Genomic DNA, 21,146 nt, shown 5'->3' on the forward strand with positions numbered 1-21,146 from the left:
TAATATGAGACCTGAAATTGAGTCCTGTAAGGAGCTCCATGAGTTCGCCTGCCAGAGGGCCGCCGGACTCGCTGTTAAGCCAGTAGTTAAAGTCTCCGATTAGCAGGATTTTAGTGTAGTCTGTGACCGTAGAAGAAAGCTGATCACACAGGGAGAAAGGGAAAGAGGGCATGCTTTGTGGAGGTCTATAAATCAGTATGCATAAAAGTGGTCCAGAACTGGAGTCGAGCTTGATGACCAGATTGTCGACTGCAACAAGATCAAGAGATGTCATTTTAGAGAAGACATAGTCTATGTTGATGATAGCGGCAACTCCGCCCCCTACTTTCCCTGCATCTCGATCTACCTGTAGGATATAGTAGTTGTCTGGTAGAGCTGCCAGGATGTCTGGGGAGGAAATGGTGTTAAGCCAAGTTTCCGTAAAGAAAAGAATGTCTGGTTTTTGACAGGCAAGGAGGAGGAAGATGTCGAGTTGATATTTAACTAAAGACCTAGTGTTGAGATAAAAAATATTTAGGTGCTGGGTTTTAGCGGGGACAAACTTAGATTGCAAATGTCGCTGAAGTGACTGGGACAGGGGTTTTAAGGGGCTGGCGGGGGGAGATAAAATGCCTAGTTGACTCAGGTGTCTGATGGAGGCTGAGCCCAGCAGACTTGCCGAGTTGTGGAGGTTCAAAAGGCTCTCCATAGAATATGCCAAAAAAGGGGCAGAAGAACTGGCCCCTGGGCCCGGCCTGGCGCGGACGGGCGCAGACGGGCTTGCCTTTGGCGGTGTTGTGTCAGAAAGGCTGCAGCGGCAACCCTGGGCCCAAGATGGCGGCTGCCCTCCCAGTCCCCGTAGTAGCGTCTAGTCGGCTGCACGGGGAAACGGTGCAGAGTGAGGAAGAGAGGGCGGGTAAGTCCGCAGAAGTCCAGAGAACAATTTAAAATGAACAAACAGTTTTTAAAAAGTAACAATGCGATGGTGCTCCCGGCTTTCCGCCTCAGGAGTGTTAAAGCAACCTGTCAGTGCAACGCGCGAATAGAAGGTGCGGCTTATATGCTGTCTGGCGGTGTTGTGTCAGAAAGGCTGCAGCGGCAACCCTGGGCTACCCCCAAGATGGCGGCTGCCCTCCCAGTCCCCGTAGCAGCGTCTAGTCGGCTGCACGGGGGAACGGTGCAGAGTGAGGAAGAGAGGGCGGGTAAGTCGGCAGAAGTCCAGGGAACAATTTAAAATGAACAAACAGTTTTTAAAAAGTAACAATGCGATGGTGCTCCCGGCTTTCCGCCTCAGGAGTGTTAAAGCAACCTGTGAGTGCCAGTGTCATTTGGCATAGTTGTTTTTGTGTAGCCTTATTATTTGCATTAGTAAGTTAACTGGGAGCCCTTGGTGCCGAAGCATCTCCCACAAGATTTTCCGGGGAATTAGGTCGAAAGCAGCTCGCAGATCAACAAAGGCTACATATAAATTTCCTTTACGTAGTGTGACATACTTTCAGCATAAGCAAATACTTTTATTGATTCATTAAAAATCATAAAAGGGCCACTTGTAACTATTAGGGAACAACAGGGTGCAGATGGCCTGGTTTTAGATGGCGAAGATTGGAGGGAAGCCGTGTCTTCCCCAAGAGTGATTGCTATACAGATGAGACTCAGGTTAGTGCAGTTGAATATCCTTCATCGATCTTATGTTACGGGACCGCGACTGGTGCGAATGGGTTTGGCTGTGAGTGGAGAGTGTCGAAGGGGATGTGGTGAGGCCGGAACATTCATGCATATGCTATGGGATTGTACTGACATACGGAGTTATTGGGTCAGTTCAGTTCATAAGCTTTTATTCGATTTGTCAAACAAATCATACAAGCAGCAAAATTTAAATATAACAAACATTTCCTAAAAAAAAAAAAAAAAACAATAAGATCAAGATGCTCGATAAAAGCTAGATTCATTTAAAACATACAACTATATAAACAAATATACAAATATACAGACAGGAGTCCAAAATTGAGACATGGCTCAATCAAATATATCATAACTATGGACATCCTGGCAGCTGTACATTTTGACGTTAATACAAAACTATTTGTCGCTCGATGAAAACTGAATTCATTTGGGAATCATGCAGCTGTATGGACAAATATACAAATATACAAATATACAGACAGGGATCCGAAATTAGATCATGGCTCAATTAGATGTATCAGATAATTATGGCCTTCCTGGCAGCTGTACATTTTAGTATATATGAAGCTACAAAAAAGCAAATGTCCAGATCCTTCAAGGAATGTAGTAGCTGTAGAGCAGTCTTCGTGGAGCGAACATTATTTTTTAAAAAGATGGGCTTTAAATATGTTACCCTAAGGGAATGATAAAATTTACAAAACAGTAAAAAGTGACAACTACTCTGACGTGAGATGTTATCACAGGGGCATACAGTAACAGATCTAACTTTCATGACGGGAAATGCAACAAGATGGTGTACGATACCCAACCTTAAGCGTGTTAAGACAAACCGGTGAGAATTGCGAGTAACACCAGAGAGGTAAGGTTGGAAACCCATAGTTAGGTTGCAATCCCGATAAAGCGTCACAGATTGTGTCGTTCCAGACAGCCTTTCACGGTACTCCTTTTTGTAGTTTAAAAACCTTTGTTTTATGACATTTTTGGGGATAGAAACAACAGATTTAGGGTCAAGAAATATGTCGAGCTGAAAAAGAAGATGGAACCAGCATTGTATATATTTAAGCCATGTAATACGCGAGGAATGGTCCAGCCTAAGGCAGTCGAGGATGATCTCCTGGGTAAATAAAGTTTCAGTCTTGGCCCAGATCGAACGCCATAACATCAGAGGGCGTAAAGCTGCTAAGTCCGATATGAATTCGATACCAACTTCTTTGTGGATCAGTTCAACTGATGCTGAGGGTGGGACACATAGCAGTTTTCTAATGAACTTGTTTTCGTCTCTTTGCACAGATGGGCCAACACAGTGGCCCCACACCCCCGCGCCATAAAGCGCTGAAGTCACACATTTAACATTGTAAATATTCAACATATCTCTAATACTTCTCACCCCTAATTTAGATGCGAATCTGAAGATACTGTTGGTGCACCTCATCATTTTAAGACTGATATTATCAAACTCAGATTGCCATGTACCATTGTTTGCATAAGTAATACCTAAATAGCAAAAGGTTTTGACCTGTGACACTTTAACCTTTTCCATAAAGAAACAAGGATTTACTTTCTTGGTTTTCATCCCATAAGACATAACAAAGGTTTTGGTTTTATTTACAAGTAGTTTCCTGCTTTGGATGAACAACATAAATCTATCAATAAGGCGCTGCAGACCAATCTGTGTGCGAGATAGTAACACCGCGTCGTCCGCATACAATAATATAGGGACCGACTTCCCTCCTACCAATGGCGCATCTGCAGGGGTCTGGCACAAAATAGAGTCAATTCGGTTAATAAAAAGGGAAAATAAAAGGGGAGCCAGTACACATCCCTGACGGATGCCTCTTGAAACTTTAAAAGGGGGGGTACATTCGCCTAAGGGACCGTAGCGTACCTTGCATGATAGTCTTTCGTAAACTCTGGCCAGGAAGTGAACAATCTCCTTGGGTGCTCCGGACTCGATCAGAACCTGCCATAGTATAGAGTGGTCCACCAAGTCGAACGCACTACTCAGGTCCGCAAAACAAAGAAATAGACTACCTTTTTTGACTACCGTGTATTTGTTTATTAGGAGGTCTAAATTGACACACTGTTCTAATGTCCCCATGCCTTTCCTAAAACCGTATTGTACTTTGGTTAAAATAACATTATCATTTGCCCAGGTTTCCAATCTTTCCAGCATAATGCGACTCATTACCTTGACTGAAGCATCCAGTAATGAGATGGGGCGATAATTACACGCCTCAGATTAGCTGCCTTTCTTAAATAAGGGTATAATAATCGACTGACCCCAAGAGGGTGGGAAACACCCCTCTGCTGCTGCATTGAAAGCCCTCGTTAGAATGGAGTTATTGGGTCAAAGTCCATGACAAGATACGTGAAGTGTGGGGTGTGGACTTGGGGATGGAGGCACGCCGTTGTCTCTTGAATGTTTGGGAGCCACCCGATCTCACTGCACACGGGAAGACATGGGTTACACTGGCTTGTGCTGTAGCCAAACGCAATATCGCCCAGCTGTGGGGGGCCAGTCAGACCCCCCAGATTGGAAAATGGGCAGAGGACTTAGATCAGTATAAGTTGCCAGGGGGAGGCCTGGGAAATGGGGGAAAATATGGGGTGCTTGGAATGGCTACAGAGGAGATGTTTGTGTTCCCCCAGCTGCAAAGGAGGACGCTGTTGTGCTGGACTCCCTCTGATCCCTATTACTTCTTTATGATCAGTATTCTGTAAATTGGAAGATGTATCAATGGACGCTGTATGTTCGGATGTCACCCGATGATTTATTTTGATGTATGTGTTAATAAAAAGAATTTGATAAACATGAGAGAAATAAAAAGACCTTAGAAACGTTACCACGGTTAAAAAGCTGACAAGTAATACAATACACTTAAGAAAAGTCAGCGAGCAGGTTATTTGTTAGCTGCTTGGCTTAGATCAGTTTTTTCCAGTTCCTTTGCTGCTATTTTCCAGAATGTTATGGCACTACAGGAAAGGGGAATCGGTAGCCCTCCAAAACACCGGATGACTGCAGTTCTAGATGTTCTTATCTGCTCATTCCTTAAAATCTCCAGAAGAATGGATTTACGGGTTTTGAGTAAAAAGGGGCATATACTCAATAACAACAAAAGAGTGGCTGAAATAAATACGTACTGGAAAGAGAGAAACACACAAATGTTTTTGAAGGAACCTCACTCACCAGCCTGGGGTGACATGCTTCATCATAGGGTCCCCACCGGAACAACCGAATGTCGTTCCGGTGTGCTACGACGCCTGCAGTTGCAGTGGAGCTGGTAAAGTGATGTGTATAAGTGCAAGTGGTAAAGTGCAGATTTAAGAAGTAACCAGGAATAAGGTTTGTATGACTGATCCAAGCCTCTAACTTTACCAGGAGATTAGATGCGTACATTTTCGTCTCCACATCTATCAGCGCAATCAACCTGTAGTTGGAGGGATCTGAACGGGAACCCGACTTATAGATTGGATTAAGGATGCTTCCTCTCCAGGACTCGGGAAACAAACTGTCGGCTGTAACTTTGGAAAAAGAGGAGTCAGGACTTGAGACCAGAATGGTGGAGGTCTTGCCGAAACAGGGCATTTGGTAGTCCGTTCGGACCTGGGGCTCCCTCGGACTTTAATTTTTTTATAATTTTTAGAACTTGAACTTCTGAAAACAACTCTGAATCCAGTTGAGTCAGTAGAGTTTAGCCCACAGCTTAAACAGTCCTTTAAAAGTATTTACATCACTAATGCGTATTTACTCAGCATCAACACTGTCGTAGGGCTCTTCGCAAGAGGCCCTGAAAAGTTTTTAAAATATCATTACCAGACGACACTGTGTGGACATGGATCGGTGATGCAGCAGCTACAAACATGTATTTCTTGCTGGTTTTGGGCTATAAAATCCTCTTTTCTTGAATCAGACATGGTGGAGAGCTACCACTGTGAGCTATGGCATCAGAATATCAAGCCTTTAATGTTCTCTTGTCAGATATCGTAACAAAATATTGAAGGTAAGTACACATTGGTAAGTATAGTTTTACTACACATAAACCCACATATATGTATCTTGAACATTTATACCCTCAAAGTACGCAGATGTGGAGTTATATATACACACATGTACTTACCTTCTTGATATTTTTGCTATGAATTGAGGTAGCAGAATATTAAAAACAAGATATTGCGTCAGAATGAAGGAGCACAGGTTTTCACAAGCTCACTCACTAAAAGCTAATAAACCATTGCTGACCAGTACGTTTTTCAGCATTAAGATGCCTCTGTGGATAAAAGGTGAACATGGTGAGAGTATCATTTATTCCACTTGCTGCACAAAACCAACATCTCTTCTTCAGACCTCAAGTGAAGCTCTCCCCATAAAACAGTGGCCAGAAAAGCCACCATCATACCATGTGTACAGCATTTCAAACTACTTCCACCACCTTCAATAAATCTCCCAAATAATATAACTTTCTCACTGCTGGTTCGGTTACACTACCCCATAGATGCTTCTCCAATGGAAGGTGGCAGGACTGGAACGAACACGTATCGTCATCTGCAGATTAGACAGTTCATTTGATCGCATGGCATTGGTACCATCAGACAATGGACCAACCCTGCGCTCCATCCACCTATATGGAGCAATGTAGGCGGACACAAATCCTTTTCTAGCACAGACTGGGTCGAAGATGAATGGTCTATGGTAGCTGGTTACTCCACTGATTGCAGGATAAGGGCCCAGTAAACAACCAATGGTGTAAAGACGTGGCAATCTTCTACTTCCACCACCATTCCTGGAACTAAGAATAACACCTAGGAATCCCAACCCAAGTATAAAGACAACAGAACGCAACACGCAAATCATAGCGAGACGGTAGACCCCTGCTGTAAGAGAACACAGAAGGCTGGCTGTTCTAAATATTTCCCAGTGTCGATTATCCCTGCTGTGTATAGATGGCCGAGCTGTAAAATATGTGGAATATTGAAACAGATGCATGGTTTCTGCTGTTGCAGTTTATGGTCTTAAACCCCTGCAGCTCGGCATAGGAAAGCCACAAGAACGTGCCACCTGTCAACAGGCGTGTTAACCAAATGTAGATAGCCCACTGTGAAGTCATTAAAACACCCAGATACAGGCCCTGCTCAGGTTCCAAGTCTATCTTGATCCAGTTTTTGGCCTCGAGAAAAACATGTTAGGGCTCAGAGGATGTGCCAGTGAGAACTAACATTCACAGCCTACATATAGTTAAGGCATGTCAGTTACTACATATGACCCGCACACACAGCTCCCCGGACATTATTCTGTTCTCCTTATAGAGAGAAATGGCACAAGTTTAAATAGGACTATTTTGATACAACCTGCAGGATACTCTGGGTACTATTTCATGAACCTTCACTTCTGTTTCTACAGGCACATGCCACACTTGGGACTCGGCTTGCTTTACCAGCACAGCAGTACTATCACAACTAAAACTGGTCAACCAATCAGCTTTGCAAAGTTCAGAGGCTAAGTTAACACTCAAAACTTACGACTGATGAAGTTGGATTGCATGCAGCTCCCTGCTGTAGGCACTGTGACCTTTGAACTCTTCACCTTCTACGAGCTAGCTTACAATGAAATTACACATATACTCCAAATGTGTCTCATTTTTTGCAGACTTTCTTTTCGGTCTGGGCTGTCTCATCAGAACAAAACTGAATAGTAGTGTAAGTTACTTTCCATCATCTTGGTTTTATCCATGGCACTGCAATTCGTTTCAACTTGCAGGAACCAACTCACAGGGGTGTGGAATTTATAAAATAAATGCTTGCCCTAGGGACGTAAAGCAACTCAAATCTACTTGTCCTAAAAAAAAATCTACTTGTCCCACCTATCGATAGATAACATCAGTCACAAGGACGAACACGAAAACCTTTGCCCATTATATAGCTAGAATATCTTATCTGTATTTGGGTGTGGTAAGTTTAAGTTAAAGTTTTCAGGATGGTTTATATGTATATTGGTAAGTGGATATAGATGCAGCATAGATTGTATGAATGTACCATTAAGGTGGTACATTACAAGGCTGCGTTGTGGGCATGATTAGGTCAAGAGTTGTCAAACGTGTACTACAAGTTGATGTGCTCGCGTAGCTCACTCTGGATGTGCTGCTGAAGAGAAAATACTGACACAACTGAATGGCCTGTTACCATGCTATGCACAGGATGGTGCTAGCAATTGTGTCTAATATGTACTGTTGATATAATGAGTGGGGTCTGTTTTCAACAATTGGTGTATGTAGGGGTGTTAGTTGTAACAAGGCACAGATAGAGGAATATAACCTCCACGGTCAGATGAACAGATCCCACAGCTGCGACATCCACAGAAGTAGAACAAGGAAATGCATGGATGCATTAAAAGCAGGGAAGCAAGACATGCAGGACTTCCATGCTGGGGAGAGGTACTTAAGCTTGTGCCCTCTAAAACCCAAGATACAAAGCAACTGTCCATCTCTCTCATCACTAAAGTGTCATCAGTGATTTCACAAAAAGGACAGGTTGATACAGAAAGTAACCTGCGTAATTATTTTGACTTAATGTGGCCCTTTGAAACTGCATGAGGAAGAGGAGGCGGCGGAACCAGTAATTATATGATTATCTCTCTCAACCATTCTTGGCATATAGGGGAGTTCACTGCAGAGGGACTGGAACATTTTCCTCACATGCCTCCATTATGCTGGGATCACTTTAACCCCTTCGACGCTCATGACGAGCTGGGCTCGTCATGGCGTAGCCTCCTCGCACGCTCATGACGAGCCCAGCTCGTCACGTAAAGTGCGATTCCGCAAAACCCAGCGTACGGGCGGAATTCCGCCCGCACGCATGCGGTTAAGAGAAACGGGAGGTTCTTCTTAAAGCCACCTAGAGAAAAGAGGGCTAAATAGGGGAGGATTAATAACCTCTCATTCACTCTGTACTGTAAGGGGAGCTGCAAAAAAGCTCCCTCACAACCGAGGAGCTTATGGGCGAAGTTGAAGCCCTCTCACCTGGACTACATAGGTGAATTCACTCTCCCAGTGATGAAACATTTTTTTCCCCATCACTAGGAGAAGGTGCTCTGAATGATGGCTATGCCAACACTCACAGCTGTGAAAAAGCACAGGGAGATTCTATAAGGGAAAAAATATACCCTCTCGTAGTCACTAATACGACTGAGGGAGCTCACTTATGGAGTAGCTAATAAATTCTATTATAGGATTTTTCAGTAACGGTTTGAATTAGTAGAACAAATGGAGAGAAATAAATTATGTAGGTGAGCACCAGTCAAAGCAAAAAAAAAAAAGAAATAACAATTTTGGAATTTAACATTAAATTGTGTTGTCTCGGTTGGTCAGTGATTGAACAGCCTGAAGATAGTTCACAGCACTTAATGCTTTTTTAAACTATGATCTCTGCAATATGATTTCGAAGCAAATTATTTCCAATTCATGACATTCTCCCCTTTTCTCCCAGCAAAATATTTGGGTACATTGAAGCCAATTTGCTTCAGAGTAATATGTCGGGCCAAAATGTGAACAGCTTGATTACAGGTGAATTTTATTCACCAGCCCTAAGGGACATTGGAAAGTCATGTCTGCAATAAAGTCAAAGGCCATTTGTAGTCCTGCCTTAACCCAGTAGTAGGACTGTGGCTCAGTATCCCTCGGACTGCACACACAAACCCACTGATCAAACACACAAGTCCACTAAACACATACTGCCACTGCACAGATGCACAAGGCCGTCAGAGACATACACATTAGTGGAGACACACATCAAACCCTGCGAACACACATGAAACCCTGTACAAATGACACAGCAAATGCACACTTCTTGAGAGACACACACCTCAAGACACAGTGACTACAGACACAGTTTCCCTGGCAGACACACAAACCCTCCATGCAGCGACAGACACACTCTGGGAGTGACACCCTCAAAGACTGGCACTGATACACACACCCTGGAACAGAGCACACATTATTGAAAAGAAATACAAACCCCCTTACATAGACACATGGAGTATGCAGAGAAAGTCCCTGCAGACACATACTCCAACACAGAGACAGACCTTGAGGTACACACATGCACACACCTTCCACCTTTGATACACACAACACAATGCAGAGACACTTGTGCCACACATACACTCAACATTGCAATGACAAACACAGACACCTTCCAAACGCGCACAATTCCACCCTACACAATCTGCTGATAGGACATAACTACAGATAGGCGAACCCTGTAAACAAATACACACAACCTGCAAACAGCAAACACATTCAGCAGGCCTACCATGCAGCAAAACACTTCCCAAATGGTTTATCCTGTTGCCTGGTCAGTGCATGATATCAAGCAGTTGCATTAAGTGCCATTAGAAAGGTGAACTTGCCTTCTGGAATCAACACATGGAGAAAAAAAAACAGGTTCGACACGCTCTCTGTTCAGGGAAGAATGGAGAAATGTAGCCTACATTGGAGATGTGAGTCCGCTTCACAGCTGGTTGACGGCCGATGGCCTGCTGGTTTAAGATCAGGTAGTGGCGTTCACTTATTTTGGCTCTTGTAGAGAAAATAAATAGCTTTCAAAAGACGGTTTGTGAGTGATTCTGTGCTGCAGTGACTCTATCCATATACCCTTGCACACAAACCTAGGCCCCTAAGCACATAAGTGTAAATACATAAACCGATCTGACACACTCCATATTTCCCAGTTTCCCTTAGTCTGAATATTGGACATCAGAAGCCTGGCAGGATCAAATATGTGAGGGATGGATTTGAGGGGAAAGAATGAGCGCAAGAGCGTTATGTGACACGAGACATTATCATAGGAAGCCTGATGGGGAGGGAAAGAAAGAAACACCACCATCAGGCATGGGGCGGATATTGGAGCCCGAGTGGAAGAAAACACCAATGTGAGCTGGTATCAGAGGCCCTGAAGGAACTAATCGCTGGGGCAGGGGCACAGACGTCAGAACCACGAGGCGCAAGCTGCAAGGAGAGGCAGGCAGGAAACTCGGTCATAAACATTCCAGCTGAGAGCAACGAGATTTGGTGTGGGGAGAATCCCTACCAGCCCCCCAACCTCTTACCAGCTGCTTCTGAAGATGAATTATACAAAACTGCATTGTCTTCGTTCTCCCTCCTTCACTGCCTCACGAACAGTGTGTGGCACCTCGCGGCCAATAGCAAAACAGTGCCTGGCCCTAAACACACCCTCGCAGCAAGAATGCAGTTTCCTGCGGAATGGTTTTAAAGTATTTCCTTGGCAAATACCAGGCTAGACTTGTGCTTCTAGTCTATTACAAGTTGTAATAGTTTTCCCATGTGGATTGAATTTCATTATGCTTTTGTGACAGTCTGTGTGCACCAGAGCGCAACAGCTTTATCCTGCTTATGGTTAGTGAATATCTAGTTGTCCGTCGGGCAAAATCCACATTAAATCTTCTTGCCCTTGACAGAAACCAACATGTCTCGGGCGTCGGGCGATAGGAATTCCACACCCCTGAACTCATTAAAAGAGACAGAACATTTTAACTTGCACAGCCCCGCTGAGCAGTTTAACAATAACTGGAGTTCCTTACAAGGGGATCAGGAGCAAGTGCATACGAACAACCAGGCAGGGGACATACGAACAACCAGGGAACATGCGGGGACGTACGAACAACCAGGGGACGTACGAACAACCAGGGTACGTACGACCAGTAGGAAGTGGCCACATTAGATACTTTTGTTCGCTGCTTGTTCTGTCTCTGCCTCCCGCCGTGAATAGAGAAAGCGTTACTGTTTTGTTGCGCATGCGTATGATGTAAGGCATCGCGTGCATGTAAGAGAAAGAGTGCAAATTCACCAACTAATCAAATAACAAACAAGCATTGAAAATGCAATAGGACTCGAATTTACGAGAGACCTATTGCATTTTAAAAGGAAGTGCAGACGTGAAAGAAGGTACGAACGGGAGGGGGTGGGGGAATGGTGGTGGTCCAAGAAGTCACGGACTATGGGAGGGAAAGGGGAGAGGCAGCGTAACAAAACTGTTTTTGAAGTAAAGGGGTTGATAGCCTCGGAAGGAAAAAAATGACGACTTAGCCGTCAGGAGGCAGGACTAGCAAGCTAAACAACAATCACAATACAGAATTTATAAAATATGTCCGGAAAGTGGGCGGAGCTTCCCCTGGCTATGGTTTATACTGCATGCCTCGCAAAGCGAGCAGCGCTGAAACGCTATGCGAGACCTGAAAAAAAAAAAGCTGGCCCACGAACCAAGAACGCATCCTGCTTATATGTGGAAGTGAGGCAACTGGCTATGAACACAGCCAGGAAAGGAGAGTTCCAAAGATGCCCCAGTGCAATAAAATATCAAGTTAGTACCTCGTGTGTAAAGCTTTTTCGGTAACAGAAATATATATTTTTTTTATCTTTTAATTAACAGTAGGAATCAACATTGCATGGCAATCACAGTACAATACCATATCTTTTTGCGATATAGTCTGGTCAAGCAAAAGTGTACGATTTACAGTAATAGGTAACAGGTTTAATATCTAGATTGTTTTGTCGTGAGCTGGTGATAGCGGTGGAGTGCAAATGTTTCATCTGTACTTGTTCCATACGGACCAAATGCGGGACCATTTTTTAGGGCATCCCCTAGCGACGTATACATACTTTTGGCGGTGCATGCACCAATCCATATCCTTTTTCCATGCAGATACCACAGGTGCCCGTGCTGCCCCCCATTTCTGTGCTATATTACGCTTTGCTATCATGAACCCCAATGTGGTCCAAGTGATACGTGCAGGGTTGAGATCTGTGGGTCCCCACACGTTAAGGAGACATCTCTTGGCCTCCAGTGGAAGTGAATTTGGTAATACCTCGCGTATTTTCTCCCAACATCTCTTTATAAATGAGCATTCCCACAGTGTGTGGAGGAAGGTGTCCTCAACTCCTACACCCCCTCCTGCACCGGCCATCCGTTGCTCTTCCCATTAGCACCAGGCTAGGCCCCGTGATGTAGATTCGGTGTAGTATTTTAAGTTGTACCAGTCTTAACCTATCTGAAATAGCAACCTCACATTGTGAGGCTAGTGCACTTATCCAATACTCGTCGTCAAGAATTATACCATCTCTAGAACTGTGTGGAGCTCACTGTGTAACTGCATGTTTTTATCTAACCCTGCAATAAAAATTGTTTTACAAAAAAAGAATTATACCATCTCTTTCCCACTTTTCCCGCAGTTTCAGTAGGGGATCCCCAGTGTGGTTGACTAGCTTTTTGTAGGTGAGAGATATGGCTTTCGTTGGTAGGTATCTGTCAAGGAGTCTGTCCTCGAGGTGTATTCTGTAGGGGTGTTAGAAATGGGATTTCTGGTTGGCTAAGGCTTGCGCCAAAGCCAGGCAGAAACCACCACTCTAGTTGGGGCAAGGGAGTTACACGCCAAGATAACCCCTGCTCACCCCCTTGGCAACGTGACACGAGCAGTAATGCTTATCCCGGAGGCAATGTGTAAAGCATTTGCGCACGCACCCACCAGCAACAACATCCCAGGCCCCCCACAAAAGGACCTCCACACAAGGTTATATCAAAAATAGCCTTTGTATTCTCAAAACACATCAGATAGTTATCACACAATATACATTGTGCCAACTGGCACGGGCAATATTTACAAGCGATTATTTACACGTGACAGGGCCACGTGGGCCACTGTCAGACTTAGTACTTGGTAAAGAAATAGTAAAATAGATAACTTGGTAAAAGTAGACCCTCACCACCTAAGTAAACATTACACTAGGGGCGTAAATCACACAGGGAATTAAAATCTCCCTAACACCAACCTAAACAACCTCCTATGCATAAACCATATCTAGAGATATCAAAACAGGGTGCGCAAAACATACTATACACAATACATTTCCTAACACCCAAAGCATTAGCACATAAATCACAATAGCACAAAAATCACATTAGGGCCTGCGACCTATAAATGTAACAATCCCCCCCTGGCCAACTGGCCATCTAAAAAGGGGGCTCAAACGCCCTATGTCCAGAGAGTCAGGGCTGCTGCCTAAGCAGCGACGGTCAAGTTTGCACCTCTGTGCCAAAACCTAAACGTTGCAGCTGCCCACTACTTGCTGGGCAGCTGAGAACAATGAACTGGGGCCTAAACGCTGCAGCTGGCACTATGTGCTGCGCAGCTGTGGAAGGCCAAGGTAGGGGCGAAGGAGTGCGTCCCACTCCTGAGTCCAAAAGCACATGTCCCCTGAAATAAATGTCTAAACTGTGCAGCTGCCCACTACTTGCTGGGCAGCTGTAAATCAGCAAAACTGTGGCATGGGCTCTCACTGGCCCGTAGGAACAAAACTGCGCCAAATGCTGGAGCCCTCTAGGCTCTGAAAATAAACAGAGTGCACAGCGTTGGAGCCCTCCAGGCTCTTAAAACAAATGGGCCCAAAAGGTTGGAGCCACGGGGCTCAGGAAACCTAATGGGGGGCGGGTGGAGCCACCTCGGCTCCTTAGACAAACATGCCCCCAAACGTAGGAGCGCACTGGCTCTGGAGACAATGGTAGGTGACAAATGCACCTCATGGGCAGCATGGGCCCATGGGCCTTGGGAAATAACTGGGGGCCTCTGGAGCCATCTGGCTCCTGAAATAAAGATGCCCCACCGTTGGAGCGACGCCTGGGCTTGGTAAAAACGTTGGGGGGGCCCACTGCCATCCGGGGCAGCCCTAAATGCACCCCTGTCACGGTGTAACACGCTGGCGCCAACACACGCCCGGAGCTCCACCCCCCAGCCCTTCAACACTCACCGGGTTGTTCAGGGGTGCTCCTCTTCCCTTGCGCTGGGGGCAGGCCTCATCTTCTGCAGCGCGGTGCCTGCGGGGCTCTCCCTTCACCCCGGGAGCACCGCCGATCTGGCACAACGCTTATTTTCCGGTTGGCGGCTCCGGGGCTCTCTACCGCTTACGGAAGCCCCGGGCAGCCTGAGGCCATCACTTGGCCGGCTTCTCGTCTTCTCGCAGCGGCGGGCGGGGGACTTCCTCTTGAAAACCGAAAGTCCCGCCCGCCGTCAGGCCTGACTTCTGGTTTTGCTGCAGCTGCATCTCTTTTCGGGGCACAATGAGAGGTAGGCTCCCTCAATCAGCACAACCAAGTTAGGAGCGGGGTGGGCACCCGCTCTGAATTAAAATAGGAATCCTGGGTAAAATCGCAGGGGGGGGCACCCGCGCAATTAAGGCACCATAAACACGGTGGGCACCCGCGCTGCCATTAATAAATGCAGCAATGAGGGGTAGGCTCCCTCAATAACAGGGCAATTTAAAATAAAGCGCTTCCCAGGTGCTAAGGCTAAACAAAACCTCAGTTCAACAGGGTAATCGGAGCAACCAGGGTCCCAAGAAGTCCTGGACATCAAAGATGGAGCAAGCTGCCCTCAACAAGGAAATTCCTCCAGCATCCAGGGGCTGGGCAGGGCCCAGGGAGGCAAGCCTTCCCCTGGGCCCCAGCAGCAGCACGCCCCTGGTAGATTAGAGTTGGAAACCAGAACATTTTTCATGGGGTCACAGCCCCTCTTTTATACACAGAAATCCTTTGTTTCCAAAGGTGCAGGCAAGGGGCGAACCAGATGCAACTGGTTCTAGAGCACTTTGTTTTGCTCAGCCCCTCTGCCTATTCACAGGATGGGTCAGGGACATCAGACACACCACAGGGGGTGGAGCCAGCATTGTGGAGGGAAGGCCCAGCCCTATTCAGGTCCCAGGTGCACTCCTCCCTGCCATCAACATGCAGATCTCCCCATTCACCACCTGGCAGAACCATCCCGACTCCTGGAGCCAGGCACACCAGGCAGCTCCAGACAATCATAAGCCAGACAGTCAATTCACATTCACTGCACAGACATGCCAACTTCTAGAAGTGGCACGTCCACACTATACACAATTAAATCTGCGCACATCATCGAGCAGCATTTAATCTCACAAGTTCGCACATACCAATCTCGCCCCTGCATTCCCCACACATCAGGAACTAGTGTGGACAGACATATTCCCCATGCATTCCTATGGGAGGGCAGGCCAAACTCACCACGCACACTCAGAGCGCACGCACTTTACACTGGGCCACAGTGCTAAAGTGCGCAGAGACCAGAAATCACTATAATTATGTCATATTAAAAGGCAAAAAGTTCAGGGGTGAACCTGCCAAAAGGACCAAGTCCAACAAGGGGCAAGATCAAATTCCTGCTGCAAGACCGAAAATGATTTGACTTCGCTCTTTATCCATAGGTCGCCTATTTTTGATATACCTATGAGGTCCCATTTGTTGAAACCTTTAGATGTCCATAGGTTCCCCAGCTGGTCCGAATCCCATAGGGGAGTGGCCAGGGTCAACTTACGGTCCCATCCCAAACTTTTATTGGCTATCTGCCAGACCTGCACCGAGTGCTTAGTGGGTCCGGTGAGGCGGTCCTTTCTGGCACTAGAGTATAGCGCCCGATGATAGTTCCCTCCCGGCAATATCCATTGATCCATCGCGTAGCCCGGATCATCTGCCTGTCTGTAGGTGCTGTGGTTGATGGCTGACAGATGGGCTGCCTAATGGTATTTTTTAAGATCGGGGAGGGCGATGCCCCCATTGTACCATGTAAGATTCAGTTTGGGGAGCGCTATCCACAGCTTCCCGTTCCAGAGTAGGCGACGTTGCAGGCTTTCTATTTCTTTAAAGTAGCTCGCAGGCACCAAGTCCAGTGAATTTTGGAGGGCATATAGGAACCGGGGTAAGGACATCGTTGTGACTAATGATGCTCTGCCCAGCATTGAGAGTGGGAGCGTCATCCAACGCTCTGAATCCTTCTTTAGACTCTGTAAGGGCGGGAGTAGGTTCTTAGCAAATCTATCCACAGGATCTGGTAACAGAAATATTGATGTAGTTCTTCCGAACCACCCTCCCAGTTTAAAACAAAGTGCAAGCGTTAGGCATAAAATCTATACAACAGGCGAGCGCTAAGAATAAAAATTAACTACAAACTTTCCTGGCAGAATTAGTAGTGCATTGAAGGTAAAACATCATTGAAACAAATCACTCCGTGTCCTAATCTCAAATTAATAATAAATAAATTCTAAACCTCTTCGCTAAAAAAAAAAAAAAAAAACTTGGTGCCCAATTTGAGGTCCATCTAGAACCTCAAAGTTCTAATCTCGAATTTGATGGACCTATATTATGCGTATATATCAAATCTACTTATCCCATTTTTTTTTTATTCTGAAGTTTTTTTTGCATTTTACTTTTTGAGGGAATGGTATTTTATTTATATATTTTTCCCATCACTCTATTTTCCTTTATAAAGGTATATATAGAATCCACTTGTCACAGTACTCTGTCAAACTAAGTTGTTTTCCCTAACGTGGCTTTAAAACTGCACTCTATTTCTTACGAAGTCTTTCACCCAATCATCCCCTAATCAGACATTCGTGCTTCACTTGGTCTGCGCGTTGTTGTTGTTTTTTAAATGCATATATACACACACAATTTTTTATATATATTTCATTTCTTCCTTAACTAAACACACAAGGTGCGTGTTATGCAGAGCTACACAAAATACAGGACCAATAAAAGTTCAAGTTGGATTAACATCGCAATGGCACAGGGCATTGTCGCATTGCAATTTAGGCCAACTTATTAAGTTATACTGTTTTTATAAAGCATGCACATTATCCGAAGAGGACAGCGGAGCGCGCTTTACATTAGAAATATTTTGATGATGAACTTTCAGGTCATCAGTGGACCCTTACTACAACTTTGACAAGTTCACACCAATGCCTGTCCCACTGTCACCCATGCCCCAAATGCACTCTAAACCTTGCACAACCTACACCCTTGTGATCCTTGCTCCTGGGCTCTACGTCCCAGTTCCACGCTTTTCAACGTACCGTTCTGCCGAGCAAACACTCACTCACCAGTTCTTTCAGTTCATCTTCGCTGAGCCCCGCATAACGATAGCGCTGCTGCTCGAACTCGTAGCGAGTGGTCTTGTCTACAACAGCCACACGGGCTGGCCTGAAGCTGTCGGAGTGATGATTCCGACGAGCGCCCAGAGCTCGGGCACTTCTGCGGCCGGACAGGCATAGGAAGCACATGAGCCCGGCGGGGTAGGAGCCCATGCTGAGGACTCCGCCAGATTTAGCACGCAACTGCGTGACTTACAGAGTCACACCTCCAAGTTCAGTACTACGTGCCTTCTCTGCGCCGTGACGTTAAGCCAGATAACCGACGACCAGAGACAGGAGGCACGTGGGCTCTAATAGCCAAGGCAAAATAAACAAGAGTCTGGTACCAACTTTCTCTGTAATAGAAAAAGGACTAGGCGACTGCCGGTGGGTATGCGTAATCGCTGCGGCCATCTTGAAATGAAGTCACTCAAGTCTGCCTGGTCTAGCAGCATAGCTGCAAATGTTTGAGATTGCGTATGCGTGACATTTTCATGATGTCAGTGTACGCATGACTGACATTCAACGACCAAATGCGTGTCACTTAGAGTGAGCAAAATTAAGCAGTAAAGTCCATTACACATGCTCTTCACATCATCAAACGATTTTCCACCTCCTCTGACCACTACAACTGAGCTGCTTGCAGTACCATGGGCAATTTATAACATTCATTGGTTTCTATAGACAGTGTAAAATTGCTATGCCATTGTAACTTGGTTACATAAACACCTTTTATCACTTAAGAGTTAGAAATCCTACTCCTTTCCTCTACCCCTCCCCCCCCTTACAATAGATGAGCAACATGCAGGAGTAAAGCTACAGTAAGATGGCAAACAAGCTACATACTCTTTCCTACCATACCATCCTCATCATCTCCACCCTCCCCCCCTCTTTAACCCCCCCCCGTTTCTGGACTCAATACGTTTCGGTCACTTCAAGATCTTCAGTCTAAATACGGTGGAACCCGAACCAAATGGCCGATTCCCGGTGGAGTTGCTGAACACCTGGCTGAACGATGGCAAGAATTTCCTGTTCTGTAAATATGAAATATAGAATTGCCTAAACCTAATCGCAGTTAAAATGTAATCTTGAGTGAATTTGCTATTTGTATATTTATATAACTCTAACCACTAGTATATGTAGTAGACTTTTGTACTTACTACCATTCCTATGTAATTTTAGAGTTTATCTGTTTGTATCTCTTCCTTGAGTGACTTTACAACTTGTACGTTTGCACTTTTTCTCTCCTTTCACTCCACTTATATATATAACTCTAACCACTAGTATATGTAGTAGACCTTTGTACTTACTACCTCTCCTATGTGATTTTAGAGTGTATCTGTTTGTATCTCTTCTTTGAGTGACTTTACAGTTTGTACATTTGCAATTTTTCCCTCCTTTCACTCCACTTGTATATTTGCAATTTGTATTCTGTTTGTATCTCTTATGTAACTCATGTAAACCAAAGTCCTTATATAACACAACTGGTTCTTTTGTAAAGCGCTCTGACACCTTCAGGTAATGTTTGCTCTATATAAAATTGCATTAAATAAAATAAATAAATAAATACTACCACATTAGTATGTTGTCAATCTCAAACAGTACAATGACTCCATAGGCATCACTGACACACTCTCTCAGGGCCGATATTAGCACTGGTGGTGCCCAGTGCTATAATGACCACCTTGTTCACAGTCTCTCACTATCATGCTCCACCAGTGCTCCTCATCTCTCCACAGCCCCTTTCTCACATCCATTTCATTTGTTTTATAGCGCTACTCAAGTGTAGGGTGTCAGAGCACTTTACTTCACACACTTATTATGCAGAGACAATTATACATGTAGTGGTTGAAGTGGGGGAAAAAAAGTAGGGGAACTGTGGGTGAGGAATCAGAGGGTGGAAATAACCTCAGGATTGGGTCAGTGGGCGGAGTCAGAGGTGTGGCAGAAAGAGCAAAATATCCCAATTTTTAGTATTTGTTTCCCCTTTCACTAACCGGTTACAGCTTATTACGTTATTTAATTCAACCAATGACATTTTTTTTTTAAATTTAAACTTTATTGTTTAGTTAATGAAAACCATAACAATTTGATAATTGTCACACAACAGATATAACATTTTTAAGATTATCACTAAAATGATTGATAAAAAACTTAATGATGAGAAATTCAAATCATTAATTATTCATATTGTTTTTATACGTTTCTCAAATGCCTGCAAGAACTTCACCAGCTTGCAGTGTATTCTTGAAGCGGTAGTGTCCAGACTTCCAATAATGGCTGATCTACATGGTCATAGTTTCATGGACCGATAACTTTCCTTTAAGTATGACCGTTCCTTGGATAGCATCTTACAGTGACAAATTATGTGTATTAGATCCTCTTTAGGGCTACCACACAGTCGACAAGAAACAGCATCAAGCAGTTTCCAGGCAGGTTCATTGGCTCGTGTCGGAAAGTCGCCAAGTCTCAAAGCCATCAGCTTTTTCTTAATAAAAATAGAGTAAGTTTTTTCCAGGTATAATGCAGCTGTCAATGTCTTATAGCCATTTATCATAGCCCATGAGTGCGAACGATGGGAGAAAATTTCTTTGTCCAAAATTAACGAGTGGAATTTGGCCACTTTATTTAGGGTCTGTTTTAGTACAGCAAATGACAGATTATTATCCCATATGGTTTTTGAGCAGGTTGTCTCCAAAGTTTGCATGAGAAATTGATTTGCTTTGGATTTTTTGGGGGATTTAAGCTCTTGCCATAGGTAGGTATTCAGATTGTTATTACTTGCTTTTTGCTTGATCTGATACCACACCTTAATATATGAATATAATCTGCCCGGTATTTCATTTTTTAATCCGAATTCAAGTCGCACTTGAGCTGGTGATGTCGTGCGTGGAAGTCGTAATACTTTTTTGTATATTTTAGTTGTCAAGGTGTTTAGTAAGTCGGCGTCCTTTCCATGCATTGCCACACTTGCATTGGTCAAGGTTGGGAGGACTTTATTTGCCATCACAGTTAGAAGGGGTTTGAATGATGGCCCTTCCAGTTTTTTTGCCAAGGTACTTAGTCCAAATATCTGAGCGCCCACTCTTTGGGTCAGATAATTCTTCTGTTCTTTTAGATTAAGTTTGTCATCTATAAAAAAAAAACAAATATTTGTAAGCCAAGACTTTCTCTAGTGGTTTTCCTTTTAACCATATATCATGATGCAATCCACGGCGATTAGTAATCAACATGGTTTTAGTTTTTGAGACGTTTAATGCCAACTTGTTTGCCAACAAGAAAGCCGAAAGTTCTGTTACTAATATGGTTAGCCCCACCTTTGTTAGACTCAAGAGGACAATGTCATCTGCATAGGCCAAATGCGTGAGCTGTAAATCTCCAAGTTTTGGTGGGTGGGCATTACAGTGGTTCAATTTCGCAGAGAGATCTGAGATGAAAAGGTTAAATAAGTGTGGCGCAAGAACACACCCCTGTTTGAGGCCGATCGTTGTGGGAACT

At 44.6% G+C, this 21,146-nt stretch overlaps 1 protein-coding gene across 2 annotated transcripts in view; it reads right to left on the reverse strand.

Annotated features, from left to right (window-relative positions):
• The window catches only part of NADK2 (NAD kinase 2, mitochondrial), a 1,023,510-nt gene extending 1,005,553 nt beyond the window's left edge, over positions 1 to 17,957 (reverse strand). Inside the window, exon 1 of one of the 2 annotated variants that reach the window (XM_078674950.1) lies at positions 17,619 to 17,957. In XM_078674950.1, the coding sequence (XP_078531076.1) occupies positions 17,619 to 17,822 (204 nt within the window). In that variant the 5' untranslated portion in view covers positions 17,823 to 17,957. The remainder of the gene's footprint in view (positions 1 to 17,618) is intronic. The other variant, XM_078674951.1, reaches the window with a different exon arrangement.
• Positions 17,958 to 21,146: the final 3,189 nt, after the last annotated feature.

This window comes from Lissotriton helveticus, chromosome 2_1 (assembly GCF_964261635.1).
Source record: "Lissotriton helveticus chromosome 2_1, aLisHel1.1, whole genome shotgun sequence".
NCBI classification, from domain to species: Eukaryota; Metazoa; Chordata; class Amphibia; order Caudata; family Salamandridae; genus Lissotriton; species Lissotriton helveticus.